Source organism: Dermacentor andersoni, chromosome 10 (genome assembly GCF_023375885.2).
Source record: "Dermacentor andersoni chromosome 10, qqDerAnde1_hic_scaffold, whole genome shotgun sequence".
NCBI classification, from domain to species: Eukaryota; Metazoa; Arthropoda; class Arachnida; order Ixodida; family Ixodidae; genus Dermacentor; species Dermacentor andersoni.
In genome coordinates this window covers 108,709,310-108,733,860 of record NC_092823.1, presented here as the reverse complement: position 1 = coordinate 108,733,860, position 24,551 = coordinate 108,709,310, and the positions used below count along the sequence as shown (strand labels likewise).

Below are 24,551 nucleotides of genomic sequence, written 5' to 3'. Positions count from 1 at the left end.
TTCACCAAGTGCACTCTGCATTGTCAGATGTAAAGATGAACACGCTCTAATTATCCTCGACGCCAAATTCTGGCTTTGAACGCTTTCTGGGAATTAAGGGGCAGCCAAATATTTCGTTGCGTTACCTAGGAGATCCGCGACGTGTTCGTCGACAGTGATGTCCAGCTTTCTGAATTCCAGTGCATCGTGGACCCAATGACTCCTGGCGTAGTCGATCATGTCCGCCGACAGGTCCACGGCCACCATCCTCCGGCATGGCAGGCATCGAGGAAGGAGGCACTCCCGCGTGAAGTCTCCAGTGCCGCAGCCGAGGTCCAGGAACTGCTGCGTCTCGTCGGTCTCTCGGCGAAACAGGGCCTGGCAGAAGTCCAGAACCCAGTTGCTGAACTTCCTCTGGAAGCCGTTATTATGCGCATAGTACTGCGGGGTCAAAAGAACCGGAGTGTCGAGGTTTTTGTTCTCGCGGGCAGGGGGGTGGCCACCTTGTTCTGCGGCCTTCGTGCTTGAATCGTCCGATGTGCTTTCCATCGCGGCCTTGGTGTCCACTGAAATATTAATTAAAAATGAGCGCCTCTTCCTAATGGCCAGGATGGGGTAAATTTACTTAGGAGAAAGGGCATCAGGACCAGACGCATTCCTCTAGCCAGCTACCCTTCGAAAGGGTTAAGGGCAGAGGGAAATAAAAGAAAAAATAATGATCACGAGGAGGCCAAAGAGGAGGATCACATGACAGGCGGGTTTGTTTGTAACATGGGAGTCCAATATCTCACGTTTTTGCTAATTGCACAGGGCCTGGATGTCTCAAACTGCTCAAATGGACATCCACATCAGTTAGGTAACCACTCAGCATTCAGAGAACCAGGGCTTCTCTTTTAAGCCTACTGAACCTGTGTTCGAAAAATACCAAAGGATTAGATCCAGTGTTGGGCATTATGAAATGATAGAACACGATGGGTGACAATAATAGAGGAGAAGCCATTGCTGCAGCAGATGAAGTTGCGAGCATTTCCTCTTTTATCATAGATAAATGTTTTATTTTTTTCTTCAATTGTTTCGTGTCACCTAGCTGATAGGCAACACATGAATCTCGGCTAGACATATTGTCCCTCAGGCTAACCTCCCGGCATTTGTTAAAATAAATTCTTTAGAGATAGAGAGATGAAAGTGATCACTCTGACAACTGCGATACCATGGCCGAATCATTAGTAAAGATACTTTTTTCCTACGTGTTACAATTCTTTTGTTCTGGTGTATATATATATATAGTGTGTGGGTGTTCCTGAGAACGGAAGTCAGGATCTCCATGCACGTGGACAAAATGACCGTCTGGTCATGTTTGATGTAGCAAAAACTGGTTCTGTTTGCATAACCAGAGTTGAAGGTGCAACATCGTCTGGTGTGTTGCCATGTTCGTGGTGTATCTTGGATTTTCTTCTCATTTCACTGCATTCAAAACACAATTCATGGTTGCTTGTGATGACACAACGTTATATTTAATATTACAATCAGTTTTCTTGGAAACAGCTGCCAGTAATATAACCGGAACAATTTCATACACTTCTGCAGGTATCACACTTCCCATTCGGTATGAATATTTTACATAAATCTTTTCGAGTTAACTTTGGAAAGTATTGAAGACGATGTGCGTTATATTCTATGGGACTTCTCATCAGAATATATATACACGGTGTCTCAGCGAACATGTTCAAAAATTTTTTAACGTTGCCTGGGGCAGATAGCACAATTCAAGTCCAGAGGCTGGTCTACTCGAAGCGGCGGACATTACTTGCAGAAGAAAATGAAATGCATAATCGAACAATTAATGAAATTGCACTAATTATGTTTTAATTAGTTACCTAATGGTCCATATGGTCATTTTACAAATTCTAGCCGCGGACTTCACAAGACGGATCCACTTGCAACGAATTCTCATGATGACACCAGTTTCAAGATATTAATTGCCAAACTTTGCAGAGAAATATATACACGTTCCAATTATTTTTGTGCTTCAATGCATAAACCGACGTTTCTTTAAGAAAGTGAGTGCCACGCCAATGCATTTCTCTGCAAAGTTTGGTAATTCATATCTTGAAACTGGTGTAATCCTGAGAATTCATTACAAGTGGATCCGTCTGGCGAACTCCACGGCTAGAACTTGTAAATTGCAATATGGCATATGAGGTTCTCAGTTAAAAACTCAATTAGTGATTTTTGGTAATTAGTCGATTAGGCATTTCAATTTCTTGTGCAAGTAATGCCCGCCTCATCGAGTACACCAGCTCATGAACTAGAATTGCGTTATCTGCCACAGGCAACCTTTCAAAATTTTTGAAAGTGTTCGCTGGAACACCCGGTATACGTTTAGCGGGAAGAATATCACTGGATCGCCTCTGACTCTTTGGCCATATTTGGCCCTTGCGCCAAAAAACCCCATACATCACTTATTATCTAGATACCGTAGCCATCATTCTGTTTACAATGACATTGTCTTCTTCCTGTATCTCAATCACCGACGTTCCACTCTTCCTTCCCACCTATTATATATATATATATATATATATATATATATATATATATATATATATATATATATATATATATATATATATATATATGTATATATATATATATAGATAGATAGATAGATAGATAGATAGATAGATAGATAGATAGATAGATAGATAGATAGATAGATAGATAGAGATAGATAGATAGATAGATAGATAGATAGATAGATAGATAGATAGATAGATAGATAGATAGATAGATAGATAGATAGATAGATAGATAGATAGATAGATAGATAGATAGATAGATAGATAGATAGATAGATAGATAGATAGATAGATAGATAGATAGATAGCCCAACGGCTCACTTCTTCGTCTACTATGCGTTGAGCGTCAAGAGAAAACAGGGAAACTATTTTGTGGCTAGCAAAACGTTCAGATCAATAAAGTAATCTGTATTACAGCTATACTACGTCGACGAGGTCTTACCTACGGCGGTCTTCTGGCTTCCTGGCTGGCGGTTTCTCCTGTTGTGGTGCCGCATTCAATGCATGAGCACTGTTTTTCAGCGATTGTTTCAGTATGTCCGACCGCGCCGTCACATCTAAAACAGACGCTCTGTCAAAGGAAAGGAACGCAGTATTAAACGTCAATTCTTTTAGCGTCCGAGATGTCAAAGGAAACTGCGAATGAACATCTCGCTCAGACCCAATGTGTGTCTTTTTGAAAGGTTGCGAGGGCCTGAGTACGTGCGTGCGTGCGTACGTGACACACATGTTTCAAATAGACATGCAACTCATCTATTCGAGATCGAGGCCACATTGGAGCTGCCTGTCTCATTTCACTGCTTCGCATGCCAGTACCATGGCAGACGAGAATTAATGTGTCATTCAACCATGTTATTTGATGACATCGCACTCACGCGCACATGGCAAAAGTTTAAGAAAGGGACAGCCCGGCCAGCACCATTGTTGATTTAGCGCTTCGGCCATCGTTTTGAAAGGGTCTAAAATAATTTGTTTCGTTTCTGGTGTGTTTCTCAAACAACCGTGTTGTTCGTTTGTATGTTTTTTCTGCGTCCCACGACAAGCTGACACTCGGAGGCCATTAGATGGACTTTCGTTTTGAAGTTTTACTTTACGGCCCGATTTTGATATGTGATATTAGGCATTAGAAAATAAACTTGTTGTCAGCTCCAGCGAAACCACTCAAAAAGAAACAAGGGATCTCTTAACAAATGAACTGACCACAAACTGTTCAACTTTAACATCAAGTTACCTGGACACTGTAGGCTTCCGTAGCTGCCATTCGCTCAGGTGCACGTTAAAGAAATGCGAGGAAGTGAAGGTAGAGTCGAGCCCACCATTTTACTCAGCCTCTCATATACAATGCATTGCATCCCAGACAGGCGCAGACACAAGTCTGGGAACTCGAACATTATTGCGAATACCGCGCGATCACGTGTCAGAATCCACATAAACAAACTACTAAACTAGACCGTAGAAAAAGTTGGAAGTGCATTTTATCACCTAACTGTTGTGCCCCTCTTCTGTGCCGCAAATTCACAGTTCTACAGAAGGAAAGAAAGGGCCACGAACGCGCGTTCGACAATCCGTGCCAATTTGTAACCGCAAAAAGCAACATTCCACGACACACCACGCCCTTCATCCACTGCATTCGTACAATGGGACCAGCATCATGTGTGGCTAGCGAGTCAAAAATCAAGAATTTAGCTATTTCATCAAATATTTGTATGCTAGAGGGAACTCTAGGGGTTTTATAGCCGGCCTATATAACTCCTCTCCAAGATCGGTGTAATGACGCTCGCCCGCCCTCTCCCTCTCCCTCTCATGTGTGCGTGTGCGTGTGCATGTGTGTGTGTGTAGGGGGTTTCTTCAAACTACAGCACGCAGGACCCGCAGGAAAGAGACGACGAACTTTTTGGAAGACTTATTTACTTAACGTTCTCGGCTGGTGGACCAGCCTTCGTCAGAGTACAACACAGGATAAATTACTTGACCTTAATAAAGGAAATAAAGAAACGATAAATTGATGGAAATGAAAGTAGATTTGACTTAATTTATCGTTTCTTTATTTCATTTATTAAGCACAAGTAATTTCCCCTATGTTGTCCTTCGTGTCAGTGCTTGTTGGCTTCTGATAATATTACTATATATATATATATATATATATATATATATATATATACAGAGAGAGAGAGAGATCCCTAACGTTTTGTCTTGCTGTATAGAGCTGTATAGATAAGCATTAGAAAAATAAAAGCTGATAGTCGAATGTTTCTTAATAATGGGAGTTCCTAGCCAAAAAAAAAAGAGTTTTTTTTTTATTACCAATTCTGTTTTTTTTTTTAGTCTATTTTCGTCTATCGTACCGCTGCCGGCCCACCGCAGCCGCTCGCTATTGCAGTTCGCGTTATTAGTTCAACCAAACTGCGTTCTCGAAATAACCATGGTTGTGCGAGCTGCCACGAAGCATGAAATTATATTAAAAAAGCATATCTCTGCCGCGTTTTTTGAGTTCTGCGTAGGAGTATTAAACATTAATATGCGTTTTACGCAATATGCAATTTGTGACAAATTCTCACGTTTGCCCATATTGATTTTGGTGCTAGCGATGTTCAGATCTGGTTGAAATCTTCCGTATATTATCTTTAATATGCGTGGAGTGTCATTTCTTTCGTTTAATTTTTAACATTTCTTATGTATTTAAAACAGACTTCGACTAACTCTTATTAGAGTATGTACGTTTTATACTTCTCAAGTAAGAATTCTTTACCTTTATTAACATAATTTATATGAACTTCCTGGTTATCTTTCGGCATTCCATGCTTTGTGTGGAGGAATACGAGCCATCAAGTTTAGAGATCGAAAAGGGGAAGGGGGGGGGGATAAACGTCAACATATTGCACATTGTCATGATACAGAACGAAAGCTATGCGACTCACTAAAACTCTGGTCATAGATTTGAAATCAGCATAAAGAAGCTACGCATAAAACGGTGTTTTATTGCTCTAGCTCAGATACTTCAATAAATGTCTTCGACTAACACCTCCGCTTAAGTTCCAAGGCAGATGCGATAAAACGCGATGACTTGAGGGCCGTCACCTCACGTACTCGTACTGCGTTGAGGTAAAGAAAGGCCAGTAATGTGTCCACAGTCATACTTTTCACAGGCTCAGATGAAATCTTTTTTGAACACACCCTCATAGGGCGGCGAAGCTGACGAAATATACGCGGGTAAATTAAGGTGCCCGATCGATAAATTTTCACCGGTATAGATATCGTCGCTACTACGACATTCACGAGCGTTGAACTTCTCTGGAGACACTTGATCACAGCGACCGGCCTTTACGCATGAACAGGGGTCCACATTCCCGCAAAGCAAGATGAGACGATATCATCGCTGCCTATCGCGCAGTCAACCACGCTCGAGGTTTCTTTCCCTAAACAAGAAAAAACGAAGCCGGTGTTCCTTCTTTTCTTCTTCACCGCTCAGTCCACTATGTTACGACAAACGCGTGCCCTTCCAAGGTCCTATGTCCTCACTCTTCATCGCACACGCCCCACCGGACAACAACGTTGTCTACTTCGATAGGTAGAAAAACCTTGCGTCGCCATTTTGCCACCACGCACATGAGCAACCCATCCCGCCAATCAGATAAGCTAGTAGTGCGGCTTCACATATTTGCGCAACGAAATACATCCATCCGCGAGCTGCACCTGGGATGCAAGACGGATCACAGGTGAACATGTCTTCTCGACTTGGAGACGTTTATTTCGCAGACATTCCCGCAGCAGAGGCTTCCACATTGGTCGGTATTTCTATAACCTACGGGAACTCTTGTCATACATGTGGGCTGAATTGAGGAGAAATTTTCGCGTTGACTTCTAAAACGCCTCGGTACCAGAAGTGAACAAAACTGGAGCTTCAGAAAACTTCTGCAATCTTGCTCTGTTTGCATCAGCCCGTCAGCTTGGCCTCTCGAAATAAACCCCCTTTTGTATCCGCCCTGTTCAAGCCCTTATCCGGCACGGGCCGAATCGTCCGAATATATAGCCCTAACAGTTACTATCTTAAATAATAAGTGGTAACGAAGAAAGGAGACTGAAAAAGCACTTCGTGGCTGTCACTGTCCGTGAGATCAGTGCTCGTGCTTGGCCGGCACCACCTGCGTTTTTGTGTTGCTTCTTTATTGATTAAATTAATTGTCCTTCGGCAACGGTAATTACTGACGGTAGCTCCTTCTTATTTAATTTTTTTTTTCGCTGCACTTTGTGCGCTCTCTTTTCTGTTGCCTCTTTGTTGCAACACTCATTTTGCTGGCCAATGTTCAGGTGACTTGCGTCGCCGGTGAAAACAGCAGAATTCTCACCTTTATTTATTTCGACAATCACAAATAATCATCGCACTTTTCCAGAATCAGACGTAAGCCGGCATTGGGGCGCAGTCCACCATGTACGCCACATATTTCGCAACATTGTTTTTGGTTTCGTGTAAGAGTGGGGTTGAAGATTAATATGCAGAAGCAAAGATAATGATCAATAGCCGGGCAAGGGAACAAGGCTTCAGGATCGCCAGTCGGCCTCTAGAGTCTGTGAAAGAGTACGTTTACTTTGGTCAATTACTCACAGGGGACTCTGATTATGAGGACGAACAGAATGACCGAACACGCAACAGATATGATAGTTTCTGTTCAGTTATTTAAATTCCTATGCAACTCCTTTCGGTAAAATAATAAAATTAGGCATGAAGATATCCAGGCACTCTGAATGGGCCTTACGTGCCGCCTGCACTTAAGATACAGGGTAACAAAAATGTGAAGGCTGAATGGCGCGCTGTTTCCTTGTGCCTTTCTGCGGAATGTAAAAGCGCACGTAAGAAAGCAAGTGCGAGCAGCAGATTTTTCAATGTATTAATTTGTGAAGAAAAAGAACATCCAATTTATTGTGACTACAAGTGAGGGTAGGAAAAATAATAAATAAATCACTCAATCAATTATGTTCATTTAATGTGCCCAGGAACAACCCTAAGGTCTGAGTACTGACGCACGCATACATTAAAATCCAGAAACTAAATACACTGCGTATGAATATAATTACAAAGCAATAAATAAGAAGAACAATTCCTAAAAGACAAAGATACAACAAAGCGCAATGTAAATACAAAAAGAAAAAGAAAAGAAGTGCAATGAAGAAAAAAACAATGCAGTGAAGAGAGGAGAGACAAAAGGGAAGGGAAGAAAGGCAGGTTAGCCAGTGTAAATACCGGCTGGCTACCCTGTGCTGGGGAAAGGGGTAAAGGGAATAAAAAGAGAAAGAAGAGAGAAGAAAAACGAGAAAAATCCCCTCAGTAACGCGATGTTACGGGCAACAATAGTCAAACTATAACACAAAGTCAAGCTCGGAAAGGAACTTTAACAGGGAGTTACGAAAAATATTAAGATCATGAAAATAAACGTTATAAGGACACTGTATTCTGTGGACGTTGCGTGTTGTTGATGACAGGCAGGGACATGGAAATGTCTATGTTCTTTGGTGATCTTGCGCGGAATACGATGCATGATACAACTGAGGAGTTCGGGACAGGTGAGGATACCGAGAAGAAGTTTGAAGAGAAACAAAAGGCCGGCGCGATTACGTTGGGAGCGAAGTAAGGACAATGACAATAATCCAACAGCAGCAAAACAAAGTCCAATATCAGTGTTTGCAAAGTGGTGAAGATATATGCTTAGAAACTTTTTCTGGGCCCGATCTATAAGGTCATTGTTGGACCTGGAAAAGTCATTCCAGATGACCAACGCATATTCAAGTTGAAAAAGAAAGATAGTTGTGTATAGCTTGCATTATGGTGTAGGAGACTTGAATTCATTCGACAGTCTGCAAACAGAGCCATGAGAGCGCATAGTCTGCATAGCAACGCGTTTAGTGTGAGCAGAAAAGCGCAATGCTGCATAAAAAATTACTCCAAGATCATTGATTTCACAGACCTTTCACATCCTACAGTATAAGAAAAAGAAATGCTTGCTGTTTTGCATGTGAAAATCATGACTTTGTTCTTAGCTGCATTCATGGAGAGGTTATTACCTCCGCACCACTTAGAAAAGTAAAGCGGGTCTGACTGCAGGGTGCGAATGTCATGAATAGTGCAAATTTTCTTTAAAATTTTGATGTCGTCGGGGTATAGAAGGAAAGAAGAGTTCCGAATAACGGACTGAACGTCATCAATACAAATTTTTAAGAGAAGCGGTTATAATACTGCTCCTTGAGGAACGCCGCTAGTTCCCATGTAAAAAGAGGACGCTTGGCCATTGACGTTAACATAACATGACCTATCAAGAAGATAACTGCGCAAGAGATTGACAACTGACCAGTCAACATCAGAGCGCGTAAGCTTGATCAGAGGTAGTGAGTGGCAGACTACATCAGAGGCTTTGCTCAGGTCAGAATAAACGGTCTCAATGTGCCCCCTTTGATGTACCGGCGTGGAGATCTATGTCATGAAACTTACAAGACTTGTGATAGTGGAGCGGCCGGTGAGAGATGCATGCTGATTCGGAATTAGTGAATTCTTCACGGTAAAAGACAATATGTTGTGAAGAGCAAGCTCAAAAATATTAGACGAGGCACAGAGAAGTCGATTGATAGTTCAAGACATCGGTTTTACAGGAAGACCTCAATACAGGGAAAACGCGATCACTTTCCCACATGTGAGGGAAAGTGGAAGTGGTCAAAGAGTTGTTACGTATAGATGTCAATACTGGATCAAATATACTGCCGTAAGCTTTTAGCATTGCGGATGGGATGTCATCGGGGCCGCAGGATAGGGAAGGCTTCAAGCTCCCAAGGCATTCGTGGATGATATATTTATCAAAACAATACAGCACTAGATGCAGTAACTGCCGTGTGCTACTGACTGACTCCAGCTTTATATAGTGATGAGAAATGGGCAGCAAAACAACTCGCGACTGCTTGTACTTCTACTCTTCTACAGCGAAGCAGGCGAAAACACTCTCCACGTATATAACAGCGCTTGCGGATGTACTTCCAAAATTCCGCCGGCTGTTAGTGGGCGCGCTCTTACAAGAATGCAATATATGGGTCTTCGTCGGGAATACAGAGGCGCTTACAGAGAGCCCGAAAAAAGCGCCAGTCTTCTCCCCAGTCATTACGTACAGGAACTTTAGCGTTTAGGGGCGTGCGATCTGATTTATGGTTTATTGCAATTGTGAGTACAGACGACAACCAGCGGGGATATATTTAGAACGTTTGGGTCTGTACTAGGGAATATATTTGCGCATGCTGCTCAAAACAAATTCCGTAAGCGGATCCCCTTGGTCGTAAACAATGTTTTTGTCTGTAACCGGTGACCAATCGGTGGTCGACAAGAAATCATATAAACTAAGATGATCAGCCCGCTTGAAAGCACAGCGAGATGATTCATTTCCGCCACTGGAGGAGCTCTGCCTCAGTGCTGACATCGAGGCAGGTAAGTGACGGGTGAAACTTATCGAGACGCACAAGGGACAGGTCAGAACAACCGACATCGAAAACTTGAGCACTCGAGATGAAAAGATCGAACATTGTGCCACGAGAATTGGCGATCAAGTTTTGCTGCTGAAGGCAACAGAAGGACAGAAAGTCTAGCAGGCTGAATATCTTCTATATGTAATTATTATAATGAGAATATCTCAGCATGTTCCAATGAATGCGAGGTGCTATAAGGTCGCCCAGGAGTAGTACTCTGTCCTTTCTATGGGAATATACTACACTTTCCATAAAAAAATTAAATTATGGGGTTTTACGTGCCAAAACCACTTTCTGATTATGAGGCACGCCGTAGTGGGGGACTCCGGAAATTCCGACCACCTGGGTAGTGGGGGCACCTGAATCTAAGCACACGGGGGTTTTCGCATTTCGCCCCCATCGAAATGCGGTCGCCGTGGCCGGGATTCGATCCCGCGGCCTCGTGCTCAGCACCCAACACCATAGCCATTGAGCAACCACCGCGGGTTACACTTTCAATAGAAAAGATGACCCCATCAAACAATACACGGGAAATATTCTGCTGTGTACCGAAAGATCCAATCAACAAGTCTTCAAAACGCGCTAGGCTTACTTCTACGCAAATCGACTCCTGTACACTTTCAACGTCGTTTCACCGAACACATCATAGTGAAACTCAGTGAGTTGTCATCTCAGCGAGTTGTCAACAGCAACCAGTACGACGCCACCTGTTTGTTGAGATCCGCTGAAGTCCCGGTCACCACAGAAAACGTTGTAAATACTACTGTTACAACTACTACTACTACAATTACTACTACTACTACTACTACTACTACTACTACTACTACTACTACTACTACTACTACTACTACTACTACTTCTACTACTACTACTACTACCACTACTACTACTACTACTACTACTGCTACTATAGTAATAATAACAATAATAATAATAATAATAATAATCACTGTGTACAAGTGTAATTCAATTATACATTCCCGAATCAACGTGAGCACCAGCGAACTCTCAAGATATGTCAGTACGCCTATAAGAGTAAACCATCGACTTAACCTGCGCTAATACGTTTGACGTCCGCCGACTGTATACTCACCGCTATAGTTTATCTCTTAAGTGTTGCTTTGCTTTATGGGCACAAGTTCGTAGAGTAGAAAGTTAAGTTATGCATTCATTTATCAGAGTGATGTTCGCGCTTATTTACTGCCACTCCACCGTATCAATATGTCAGGCTCTTCAGAGTCACATGCATTATTTTACTTGAATTCCTTTTTTCTTCAAGAAAGGTACAGAAGCTAAAGGTATGGCAATACCTTACAGAGGCCTCTGTACCGGTTATACATAAACATAATACATACATAGTATGAAAGTGCACAGCATGTGGCAATTCTCTTTTATATAACAAAAAATATGGTATATTCACAATTTACTCTTAAAAATGCCTACCTACCAAACAATATAACTACGAGAGCTTCGTATGCACAGTGTTATAATCAACTTAACAGTATGTGTTGTAGACAATAAAAGAAAAAACGATACCTTAAACACAAGAAAACTTTTTTGTTTAGTTGGATAAAGTAAAACTGGATTAATTGGTTCATAATTCTTTCTTTAGCTGTTTCTTAAAGAGGTTTCGACTAACTTCGAAGTCCACATCTATCTCTAGTTTATTAAGAAGCGATGGTATTTGATATATCATAGATTGTTTTCCATAGTCCATGTTATTGGCATGCGTCGTTTTTGTTCTGTGAAGTAGTAAGATGATTTGTCAATGCTTCTATTTGTGTATAATTTTTCATGATGCACAAATAGTAGTAGCTTGTAATAAAATATTTGGTCAGCTCTTAACATATCATGTTTTAAAATTAAAGGTGGCGTTCTAAGGTCCCGTGGGTTCCTTTTATAACGTTCGTAACAGCGTAGTATTCATTTTTGGAATACCAATAATTTATCGCAATTACCACGTGTTGTTGTTCCCCATACTAAATTCCATAACATATTTTGGAGTAACATATTTAACAATAAACCCCCACCTTCAAAAACAACTTCTTAATGGAAAGCTACAAACCGTAATCAGGCCCTGTTCTCGAAAAAAGTACAGGCTCCAACACAAATGTCGACATAATAAGTGAATATGCCTCTCGGCAAACAAGCTATTCCTTCCAAGACGCCTATATTTGGTCGATGTCATCACTTACTGATACCTATCGGCTGTCCTAACGAACAGTCTCTATTTATCAGTACAAAAGAAAAAATAACAGAATATGTTAATAAATTGCCTGCAAGCACTCTATACCACGAATCACATGACTACGTGGCATCATGATTGTTACGCGTGCTGCTTACAGCAGCCGTGAAACGAAGGCGTGTATTTCCTATCTTTGTCTTACCTGGCTCCATTCATACTAATTCTGCAATTTGTAAAGGGCCCAGTTCGTACGCGGTGTCTAAGTGTGTCGCGGCCATCACTTTCCTGGCGATTGCCTTCGCGTCTATTAAGTGACGCGTTGGCATCTGTCTGTGTATATATGGGTGCAGTGGAGCGCAGAGGTCGCCAAGTTTCCTCGTTGCCGTCTGCTAGTGAGGAACGGATCGTCTTTTCTACGCTCGAACGATCGGGGCTGCTACTAACAATCGACCTCCATAAAAGGCCACTAAGTACATACATAACCTGAGCTGTTTTTGCAAACAGTCCTTCTATGGTACCAAAAAGCCCTCTCTTGCCATGGTAAAGTCTTGGCAAGCCAAAAAAGGCGTGAGAACTAGAAGACACGTGACCACGCCACATTGGTGTTCCCGCACCAGCTCGCGCTGACGTCAAGGAAATCGACGACGTCTGGTCGGGCCTAATTAATTCGTTACCGGTAAAAGTGTACTAGGTTGTAATATAAGGAAAGGCAAGGACAGAACCCAGCCTGCTTACAGAACCTTTATATAGCCACACAACCACCGAAATGCAAACAAACAACTGAAATCCGTTACGCCACAATGTCCTGCCGGCGCTGGGATTTCGACGTCAAATTCATGAAATGAAACATCGACCTTGAAGTGATTCAGTCCTGAAGCACTCGAGTCTTCATCTAACCCCATCATGCCGAATCTTCATTTTTTTTCACAATTTTCGCAATGGTTGCGAATACTTTTTCTGCGCTGTCAGCTGTCCTTATGTGAAGTCTGACCCATTTCCTTCTTCTACTGGACACATTTATTGCAAAGCTCCATATTTGCCGATGAGGCAGATCCTCTCCCTTCCCTTCAGCATCAGTTGACCACCTGTCATCCGATTGTTTGGACTCGCACATGTTTTGCCTTGCGTTCTGCCCTTCATAACGCTATGCCACGTCTGAAAGACAGAAAGTACATTTTTCGAATACGGCGCAAATCACTTGCATGCTCTGATCAGAATTGAAAGGTAGTCGAACGCTCTATGTCACGCCACTCCCACAGTGCTTTGGCGGTAAGGTGCACAAAATGTTTTTTTTTTTTGTTCTCTGAACAAAAGAAAACACGGATTCAATTAAACTTCGTAGCCTCGTTCAGATTAGCTGAACAGTGTAAAGCACAACTGTCTACAGCACCGTTATAAATCGCGTAATGCAAAACCATCTAAACACTGGCTCAATGTCCAAAATGCAAGCTGATACATTGGCCGAGGCTATGGAATCCATTCGAAAGCTTGAAAATTGTCACGCTGCTTTAATCGCAGAACTCAAGGACACGCAGCACCAACAGGAGGCAGCAGAAAACGAAATCAAGAGGCTCAGTGCAAAAATCTTAAAATTAGAATCCACTATTTCTTCGCATCGCACTATAAGCAATGTTTCTAAGGAGTTGGCAGCAATATCTTCAAAATGTAATGGCGCTGAAAATAGACTACGCCGTTCGAATCTCCTTTTTGGAATAGATAGTGATCCTAAATAATATTGGATTGCCCCCGAGAAATCACACAGTTTCCCTCAGAAAAACTTGGCGCTACAACTACATGTGAACAGTTCGAGCGCGCGCAGCATTTGCGTAAACATTCGAAAGAAAAGCGCAGACCACTTATAGCAAACGTTACCTTTTTCCAAGAGCAAGAGCGCATCTTGGCTTCAGCGTCTAAACTTAAGGGATTGACGTTTTCAATCGGCGGAGACTTTTTCCCCGCAACGCGACAAGCAAGGCGGAAATTGATTAGTTTTGCTAAGAATACAAACAAGGCGTTTAAATTGCATGTCGACCGAATGCGCGTGGAGTCTGCACACCTACGATGTCGCAACTGATGCAGTTCTCATGGTCAATACATAACTCCGACACAATACGCATGTGCACAATTATCATAAGCCGAATCAAACGATTATTTCCTCATCCTTATGATTATCCTTTGGTAACATCCGTAGTATTATGTCAAAGCGCGATCTTGTTTCTTCTTTTGTCGACGAATGCAATTCGGAGGCTCTTGCTTTCACCGAAACCTGGTTAAACCCTGGAATAACGGACAACGAAATCTTCCCCGGTAACACAACTGACAACACATGCAGGCGCAACCGTGATAAGAAGAGAGGGGGTGGTATCATGATAGGAATTATAAAAAGATATCACATCTTTTGTTGTTAAAACCCATACTAACCTCAAAATTATTGGGATGGTCTGCTTTGTATCAACCGTGAATGTACGGCTCGGTCGGTAACTTACCATGCGCCGGATTCTGATTTTTGCTTCCTTACTGCTTTACATGGCAGTATTAATGAGGAACTTGGTTTGTATTAGGCAGGTATAATGTATCTATTCGGACATTTCAATCTTTCTTTAATTGACTCGGTTTATTTAGCCTCATCATGTCATGTGTGCGCAAGCTTAATTACCATAACATTAGATTTTAACCTATTTCAAGTAGATAACCAACTGACTCGTAATTCCAATCTTTCGGATCTCATTTTAACAACAGCTCCAGAAACTGTCGCACAACTAACTTACTTAGCTGGATTCAGTGACCACCACTCCAAGTGCCCATCAATATTCCGTGCGCGTCCAGCGGTTTCACAGAGAAGCAAATTAGAGACTACAATATAGGTAATTATGGTATCATTACCTCAGATCTAGGCAAGTTTTTTATTGATGTATGGGAACCATCCTTTTACTGTAGATGAAAATTGGTTTCTATTCAGAGATAGGTTGTCTGCAATAATTGCTTCCTACAGACGGGAAGATAGGAAAGTAGTGCCTGTCTTTAAGAGAGGTAACAAGAGTTCTAGTGAAAATAACTGTCCTATATAACTAACGTGAGTTTGCTGCAAGATGTTAGAACACATTATCTCATCCTACATATATTCTCACCTTGAATATAATAACTTTTTTTACCTGAAACAGCATGGTTTCCGAAAAGGATTTTCCTGCAGAGCCCAACTACTAGAACTCACGTCAGACTTACACTTTGATATGAACAGTAATAAATAAACTGACTGCATCTTTTTCGACTTCTCGAAAGCATTCCATCGTGTAGCCCATAGTCGCCTGATATCAAGCACATCCCTCTCTTTACTATAGCTAACGATAATTCCAATCCATGGTTTACTGAAACACTTCACAGAATGAGAAAAAAGAAAAAAACGCCTGTATCAAGAAGCGAAGCGTGCACAGACAGCATTGGCTTGAGATAAATACAAAAACTATCTAAAAGACAATTGCACAGCTTTATTGGTCGCCAAGGATAAACATTTCTCAAAAGATTTACCAGGAATTCTTAGAAGTAATCCAAGAAAATTCTGGAACATATTTAACCCAAATATTAAGTGCAGTAGTATTTCATTGCAGGATAAAAACAGCTCACCTATTCCTAACAGTCAATGTCCGACAGCATTCAAATCATTTTTCATATTCATCTTTACAAGAGAAACTAGTTATAACCTACTTTTTGTAGCCGATTTCTACTTCCTGCGCATGGATCCCATCACTATCACTTTAAAAGGCGCAGTCTATCTTACAGATGACGTTGAGATGTTTTCGTCCTCTGACATAGATGGTATAAATTCTAAAATGCTAAAGAACGCAATACTAGTATCAAACAATATTCTGCTACACCTATTTAACCAATACCTTACAACTGGTATGCTTCCAACAGACTGGAAGATAGGAAAAGTAGTGCTTGTCTTTAAGAGAGGTGACAAGAGTTCTAGTGAAAATAACTGTCCTATATAACTAACGTGAGTTTGCTGCAAAATGTTAGGACACATTATCGCATCCTACATATATTCTCATCTTGAATATAATAACTTTTTTTACCCGAAACAGCATGGTTTCCGAAAAGGATTTTCCTACAGAGCCCAACTACTAGAACTCACGTCAGACTTACACTTTGGTATGAACAGTAATAAATAAACTGACTCCACCTTTTTCGACTTCTCGAAAGCATTCCATCGTGTAGCAACATAGTCGCCTGATATCAAATCTCTCGGCAATTAAAGTTCACTCACTAACCCTATCATGGATTCATAATTTTCTTTCTAATCGCAAGCAGTTAACTGCTGTTGGTAACTTTTCCTCTGCCCTGTGTGACGTCACCTCCGCTGTACATTAGGGCAGCGTAATCGTATCTTTTCTCTTTTTACTTTACATTAACGACTTACCGAATAATATGTCCTCTTCTGTACGATTATTTGCTGACGACTGCATTGTAGGCCGTTCCATTAACTATTCTGCTGATCACACGGCACTCCAAAATGATCTTGAAGGTATGAGTGATTGGTGTGCTACGTAGCTCATGTCCTTAAACGTGTCGAAGTGCAAAGTAGTTTCCTTTTGTCGAAAAACTGTTAGCTCTCACTTTTCTTATCATTTGGATTCTAACATGGTTGACCACACCAAAGAATATAAGTTCTTTGGAGCGCTCCTTACGGACAATCTTTCATGGACTAATCACATCATCTCCATTTCAGCTGACACCTCCAGATCATTGGGATTCCTACGCTGCAACTTAAGAACTCGCCTTCACCACTAAGAAAACTGGCTTACGTTACTATTGTACGGCCGCAAATTGAGTGCGCCTCTTGTATGTGTCACTTCATCAAAAATACCTCATCGAACTCCTGGAGAGCATCCAGAATAGAGCGAGCTGTTATATTTTAAAAAAATTATAGTAACCCGTCAAGTGTAGCCCAAATAAAGTCGATCTTTTATTGCGGCCCCTAACTACTCGCCGTGATGTTTCCCTTCAATTATTATTTCATGGATTCATTGACACAGCTGGCCTATCTTTATTAAACCTGAAATAAGCATCCTCGACGTCGCAAAGAAAGAACAATCAGTTCAGCTACACCCCAATTTATGGCAATACACACGCTTTTAATTTTTCAGCTTTGCCCCATGCGGTCCGTTTATAGAACGCTCGCCCAGGTAACATCGCTTGCTAACCGAAACACAGTGCATTTCACAATCTTGCAATCGATCAATATGCCGTTTCAACAGTCTAACACATCTTGCCTTCTTTTAATTTGTTTCCGGCACTTCTGTACAAGCTAATAAAAGAATTTCAGTGATTCTAATTTTTCTACTATATTTATTACTCTATACATGCAAAGACGTTTATAATGTTATCATGTTATTACATCATTGTGTTTACTGTTTATTTGTTATTGCTCTTCATATTGTATTTGCTAATATCATATTAATTTTTCATACTGGTGTATTGCGTGGATATTCCTTTCATTGTAATGATGTATTTTCTTCTTTCTTTCCCCAATTCCACACGAATATGTTATTGTATTTCCCCTTTATTTCCCCCTTTACACAATTCGTTCTCGAATGCCTGTAAGGCACTTGTAAATAAATAAATAAAAAATAAATAATTAAATGTGAAGCGAAGTAATAAGGGAAAATCCGGTCCCTCAAACGACAACTCGGTGTACCAGTTAGCGGTGATGGAATAGAAGGCAGCACATGCTTAGGAAGCCACAGTTCTGCGGCGACGCATGTCCAAACGATGAATATACACATGCACTCTTCTTGATTGTTTTGGACCCGTGTGTTGTGGACATCTTTACAAAAAATGTGACATTGCTGACATGATAATTACAGGGTTTAGGGAAACATGGGCAGCTTGCAACGAGAGACATCGACGAAGACCCCTCACACGTGGAAGCTATAATAACTTAGTTCAGAAACAAAGGCTTCGCGAAGTTTCACTTCACTGTATATATGTATACCCTTGGGGCCTCAGCACAAGGTTAAGCTGCAGTGACGTGTTTGATGTGTGGGATTTACTTCATGCTAGAAAACCTTTACCTTGTAACTTCATTTTCTTGTTTTAACTGTCAGTATTTCCGTGCTTCAAAATTTTTCGTGATCTATAGCACTGAATGAATCTCCTTTTACAGCGAAAGTGTATATGGCTAGGTTCTCGAAAACATTGAGTGCATCTATCGGGCCGTGTGGATCTAAAAATTTTCCCCGTACGTGGGCTGACCCCGAAGTCAGCGCAATAACGTGCCTACCCGCGGCGGAGGTGAAGCAGGCTTTAAGCACTCCGCCAACAATCGCAAATAAGTTTAATATCTTAAGTCCAAATACAACCCGTATCACATATTTAGCGGATAAGAACAGATACTGCACTTTGACCTGCATCGGCCATGTCTACTTCGCGCACCCTCTCTTTGTCGGCGTTCCAAGCGCTTGCGTATCTTCTTTCCTTTCATTCCGCTTTCCCGCGGTGCCGCTCCTGTAAGTGTGCTGCCCGCCAGGACCGCGAGGCAGAAATAAAATCGAATTTTCCATGTGGCCCCGATCCCGCAAACTTGGAACTTGTCACCGAAGCAACGACCAGGTTTCAGAGGGCGTTTGTGGGGAACCAATTTTGTGTGGCTGGTGTTGTGCGTGACCGCTTGCGGTTTTCGAGTAACCTCACAGCCATTACTGCACTGTGGGATGACGGTCAACGCACGATGACCTGGCTTACGGTGAAGCAGTGTGTGTCCTTGTAGTGCGGTGAGGTGGGTGTCTGTTCTGCGTGCCAGGATTCGTTAGTAAAAGGTGTCGTGCCGCGTTTTGCAACAGTGCATGAGTACGCGTACCCCCCGGTGCCTCATTATCTTCCGAGGCCCAACATCGTGGAGGAGGGACTAGTCGCGCCTCGCCTTACCTTTATGTGCATACAGCGTTGGACGCAAGGCAATGGACAGTTCGCGATTAAGGAGCCCACATAAGCGTCTTCGCTGGTCAGCCACCCTCACAGAGTCGGATGGGACTGAATTTTTCCTTTAAACCTTTTTGGTTCTAATGGATTTTTCTCGCACTGTGTTTTCATTTGCAGATTTTTACCGCCTTTTCTAAACCTTGTTATTTCATTTGGCTGTTTATTACTTCTATTGCGTTCTTTTTTCCAACGGTACGATCTCTGACTTGTCCCCAGTTGCAGCTCCGAGCTACGTGTGAGGTTCATCACCATTAAGATACTGAAACGAACAATATTCATTGGCATTAGCCAAGTATTGAGGCCACAACACACACAACCGGTCTCTGTATACGGATATCCGTGAGGAGAAGACGTATTAACCGATTCATCAAAATGCCGAGCAGTTAAAAAACCAAACGAGTTACGCCTTAATCCGCGAGGTGCAAAGGGTTTCTTGCAATAACCTCTGAGGAACCTAGGACTCAATTTATGTGGTCATTATTCGTACTGTTTCCAGATGACACATCGAGATGAAACAGTGCTTATTAAGGCTTTCTGCAGCGGAGCGCGAGGTCGCTGGTTCGAATCCCAGCCTTGGCTGCTGCATTTTTCACTGGCCGCCAGAATACGAGAACGTTAGAATGCAGAAAATCGGGTGACCTTTGAGCACACCGAGCTTCCCAGAAAAAAAAAATTGTAGAATGAACTCTAAAACCCCCACGGCAATCGCTCAGCTACCGTACGCGGGAATATTTGACATTGACACTACGTGAACCAGTCAATAGCTTTCGTGTTTGTGGCTTTAGACGTCCCTGTGGCGTTACTTATACCGCAGAATATTTGTTTAACTTTTCGAGCAACTCTCCTTTTCTAATCCAAGCAGGCAGTAAGTCCCTCCAAACGTGAATCCTCACAGCGACGACTGCATGCATAACGCAAAATTTTGTGTAAAATTGTCCATTTACGAAGTCAGAAAGACGTTTCAAGCGAAAAAGGATCCAGTTTAGGCAAATCCATGTACTACGCATCTTACCCATGCTCGCTGAATCTCCATACATGCAGTTTCCGAGGACACGAGTGCCAGATTTCCTTCTATTTATTTTTAAACCAACTACGGTTGAACACATACAGATGGTCAAAACTAACCGAAACCACTCCACTTCAGCCCAAGTGTTACATCGGTACGCCTACACTCCGTAATCAACAAACTAGGATGGAAGGAAGGAAGGAAGAAAAAAAGTGAAGAAGGAAAAGCAGGGAGGTTAACAAGCTTAGCTCAACCGCTTTGCCATCCTACACATGGGAGCGGAATGGGGGGTGGCATGAAAGATGGGGAGGAGAGAGAGAGAGAGAGCACATAGCACAGAATCAACAAACTAACTACAAGCAAAAGGCTTCCGGTGGCGGCTGCCGCATTTCGATGGCGGCGAAATGCAAAATACCCCGCGTACCATGCATTGGGTTCGTGTTAAAGAAATCCGGGTAGTGAAAAGTTTACCCAGAGGGCACTACGGCGTGCCTCCTAATCATATCGTAGTTTTGGCACGGAAAACTTCAGAATTTAATTTTTAACAAGGAATAGGCCCACTATAACTTCCCAGCCCGTAACAGCAATCGATGTGAAATACGAGTGTTGGTGTATTGAAACTTCCGAACTGATCTGAAAATGAATATTCGAGAAGAATGATCTCCGAACATCGAATCGAATATTGAATATTTCCTTTTTAAACGAAGTGAAATATTAGGAAGTTTGCGTGCACCTGTTCTTGTAGAAAAAAAGCCTCCTTCAGATTATAATTAATTCAATTCTTGGCTCTTACGCGCCAAAAACCACAACCCTAGTATGAAGCACGTGGTAGTGGGGGACTCCGGAATATATTTCACCACCTCGGGCCCTTTAACGTGCCTCCAATGCACAGGTGTTCTGCCCTTTCGCCCACATAGAAATGCGGCGGCTGCTGCCGGAATTTGATTACGCCATGCGGAGCCTTAGCAGCGCAACACCTAAGCCGCTACATCACAACTGTACTTATTTGCATGGCTTACTTACGGGCATATTAATAAGCGCACGATTCCGTTCGCACATGGATCTCTGGTTTACTGAGAAGCTTCGAAATGGGAAACTGCTGCTTTCAATTATCCTGTGCTCCGCAACGATTACGCATAGGGGGCGCGCAAAGAGTAGAGAGAAGGGTCACACCACAACAGCGTACAACCTTTTGAAGGGACGTCAAAATGGTGAGAATTGCGAAATAATCCATTGCTTTTGCTAAATAGGGTCAACAAATTCGCATATCCGACTGCTAAAGTTGAGCCGTTCATAATCAATGTCCGAATATTTTTGAGTAGAAGTTGTGTGCCCCGTGCGTTCGCTCAAGAACTGTGCCTCTGGGGAGGCAACCGTAGCTCCCCTGCTGCATAATCATCCTGAAAGCTTTCCTTCTCACTTCAATCGCTCTCTGTCCTCCGAGGCTACAATGAGCGTTGTCTACTTTCAATGTGTTCAATATGATTTGTTTCAAGACCTATTTGAAATCAGCGAATGTCCGACAATTTGGAATAATAATTTTTTTTTAATCGAATGCGAATAGAGTAGCAAAAACTGTTCTACTCGTACCTGAAACTTCTACTATTCGCGCACCCCTAACGCGCAAAACCGTAAGGACACGCAGTGTCGACCGGCGTCCTCCTTTGAATGTAAGAGCTGCCGGCTAACTTCCGCGATGTCACGGTTGAATGAACGCTGGCCTTGTGCGTATTGAATGGGGCGAGTTGCCGCACGAGCGAGAACGTAGACGACACGCGTCTCGTCTGCAGCCTTCCCGATACCGCGTGGAGGCCGTGAAAAAGCTTCCAGCCGACCAAGCACCCTTCTCTTTTTTCCTCTCCTGCCGTGCCCAACGCCGGTGTTGTCTGCTTGCTCGAGGTCGCGGCTTGGTGTTTCGAATATTAGGTTTAAAAACACGTTATCACTGGTGCAAATTTTTTTCTTTCTTTTTGAAGGCGGGGGAAGGGAGGGGGGTTTCAGACATATTTTATTAGTGTAATGCCGCGTAGTTCGTTAGTAAAAGCGTCACGAATGAGCCATATCGGCCTCTTTCCTAGATCATAACAGCTGTCCGCAGCAAACACTTGGCCCCCGAGTGCCACTCTCCCGTAATGCTCTGCACGTTACTCTAAAGCAACTTACTGCCGCTTCTGCGGAAAAAATACGCTGCATTGTAGAGTTCCAGAATAATTTCAACCACCCGGCCTAATTGATAAATCACCTCAATCTCAGGAGCATGGCTGTTTTTTTTTTTTTTCATTCATCTCGCAATTCTGGAATGCGACTGCCGCAGTCGCCTGTCGAACCCACGATCTCGCGTTCAGCAGCATGTCTTCACATCCACTGCGCCACCACCGCAGCTATATTGGTGAAATGTTTTGTGGCAGTGTCTGTTTTTTTCTATTTTTTGAAGCGGGACTTTCTTAGATTTATTTCCCCCATCTTGAGGGCGCGGGTTGCTGCTCTCATGCTGATTATATAGCACCTTGGGCCGCTCGGCACAAGCGATTGCGAGCGTAGCGCTTTGTGTGTGAACGTTTCTGACCCTTAAAGCTTCTTTCTGGGCGAGTTGGTGCATACTTGACATAAATATTGTAACAGCACAAACACATGCAGCCACAAAGTACCAAGGACGAGACACAAGCGCTGACCAATCCTCGAGCATATGCCACTGGGTAGTCGTCGGAATAGACAAGTAGAGCAAGAGGCAAGGAGGGAAGAAGTCTACATCAAAAACGGCCAAGTGTAGGGGATGAAGTGAAACGAACGAAATTCCACCAGAGCCCCCAATTCTGTGCCGATCCCCCACGGCGGGTGTGTCCCATTTGTACAGAGGATCATTAGCAGGAGCAGCACCAGATCGTGCATTTAGAGAGGACCGCTGAGGTGCTTAGACGCAAATCAGAACAACTGATGGGAAAGCATTTTCCGTAAGGATGACGGGAAGCTTCGGCGACACATATGCATACGAACACTACGTATGCGTGGGAATCTTGCCAATATTTCTTTTTATGTCGCTCACCAGACATTCCGCTCACTCCACCCTGTTTCTCAAACCTGAAATTGTTTGCCACGCTTTGTATACATATATTCTTCTAGTTTTGCTTTTCTATCTCTGAAATGTTCGTCAACGTAGCGCTAAGAACAGTTTGCATGTTCTTCTTCTGGAATGGTTTTACATTGTTCGCGCTAAATGCTACGTTTTCGAAAATGACACGTTGTTCACATTTTCAAATTCAGTGCTATTTCATGTTGCTCACGCTTCGCACCTTGTACTCAATGTAATGTTCGTCATGTATATAACCACTCCTGCTGAAGACCTCTAACCAGAGGCAGGCAGTAATATTGAAATAAATAAATAAATAAACGAACCCGCCTGGTGGCTTTGAGATTCGAGGAACCCGCCGTGGTTGCTCAATGGCTATGGTGTTGGGCTGCTGAGCACGAGGTCGCGGGATCGAATCCCGGCCATGGCGGCCGCAATTTCGATGGAGGCGAAATGCGATAACACCCGTGTACTTAGATTTAGGCACATGTTAAAGATCCCCAGGTGGTCGAAATTTCCGGAGTCCTCCACTACGGCGTGCCTCATAATCAGAAAGTGGTTTTGGCACGTAAAACCCCATAATTTTTGACATTCGAGGACGAAATACAGCGACTAGCGCAGAATGGTATAAAGGCTTCCAAAGATCATGCTAGCTATTGAAAGGCAGTAAAAATATGTGTTGGTGTGGCAGAGTATTGCTGCTTCAACCTCTCATTTTGCATATGTTCTTTTCATTATTATTATTGTTATTATTATTATTATTAGTAGTAGTAGTAGTAGTAGTAGTAGTAGTAGTAGTAGTAGTAGTAGTAGTAGTAGTAGTAGTAGTAGTAGTACTAGTAGTAGTAGTAGTAGTAGTAGTAGTAGTAGTAGTAGTCTATGAGTATGCTGGATAGTCTGACAGTATCTATGATGCCGGCTAATCCTTCTCGTTCGTGTGAACAGTGCATATTAAACTTAAACCGCTTCAGACAGATACACGAACATGGAATAATCAAATCATACGTAAATTAGTCAGATCGCGCTCTCGCACAAGTAAGCATACTGTATTGCGGCGCTGTACCACGTGATTACTTGAAATTTCTGCTCTTCCTAATTCTCGCCCTATTATTTGTTTCTTCTTTTAATTTTCTCGTTCACTTTTCTTCGTACATCTCGGCATCTGAACCAACCATTCGTTTCCCCACCGCGCGAGTCACACTCGACCACTCACCTGCTTACCCCACCCCGCTATTTTCGGCAGAGGAAGTGTAAGCGTGGAAA

General features: G+C 42.6%; 1 protein-coding gene and 1 pseudogene across 2 annotated transcripts in view; both read right to left on the bottom strand.

Annotated features, from left to right (window-relative positions):
• Nucleotides 1-24,551, bottom strand: part of LOC126543603 (juvenile hormone acid O-methyltransferase-like) — a 60,577-nt gene that overhangs the window by 10,005 nt on the left and 26,021 nt on the right. For both annotated transcript variants that reach the window (XM_050190712.2, XM_055077785.1), the window contains exons 2-3: nucleotides 2,998-3,126; nucleotides 126-545 (exon numbers count right to left, since the gene is read on the bottom strand). In XM_050190712.2, coding sequence (XP_050046669.1) covers nucleotides 126-545; nucleotides 2,998-3,052 — 475 coding nt within the window. In that variant the 5' untranslated portion in view covers nucleotides 3,053-3,126. The remainder of the gene's footprint in view (nucleotides 1-125; nucleotides 546-2,997; nucleotides 3,127-24,551) is intronic.
• LOC126546402 (U2 spliceosomal RNA) lies at nucleotides 18,475-18,654 on the bottom strand (annotated as a pseudogene).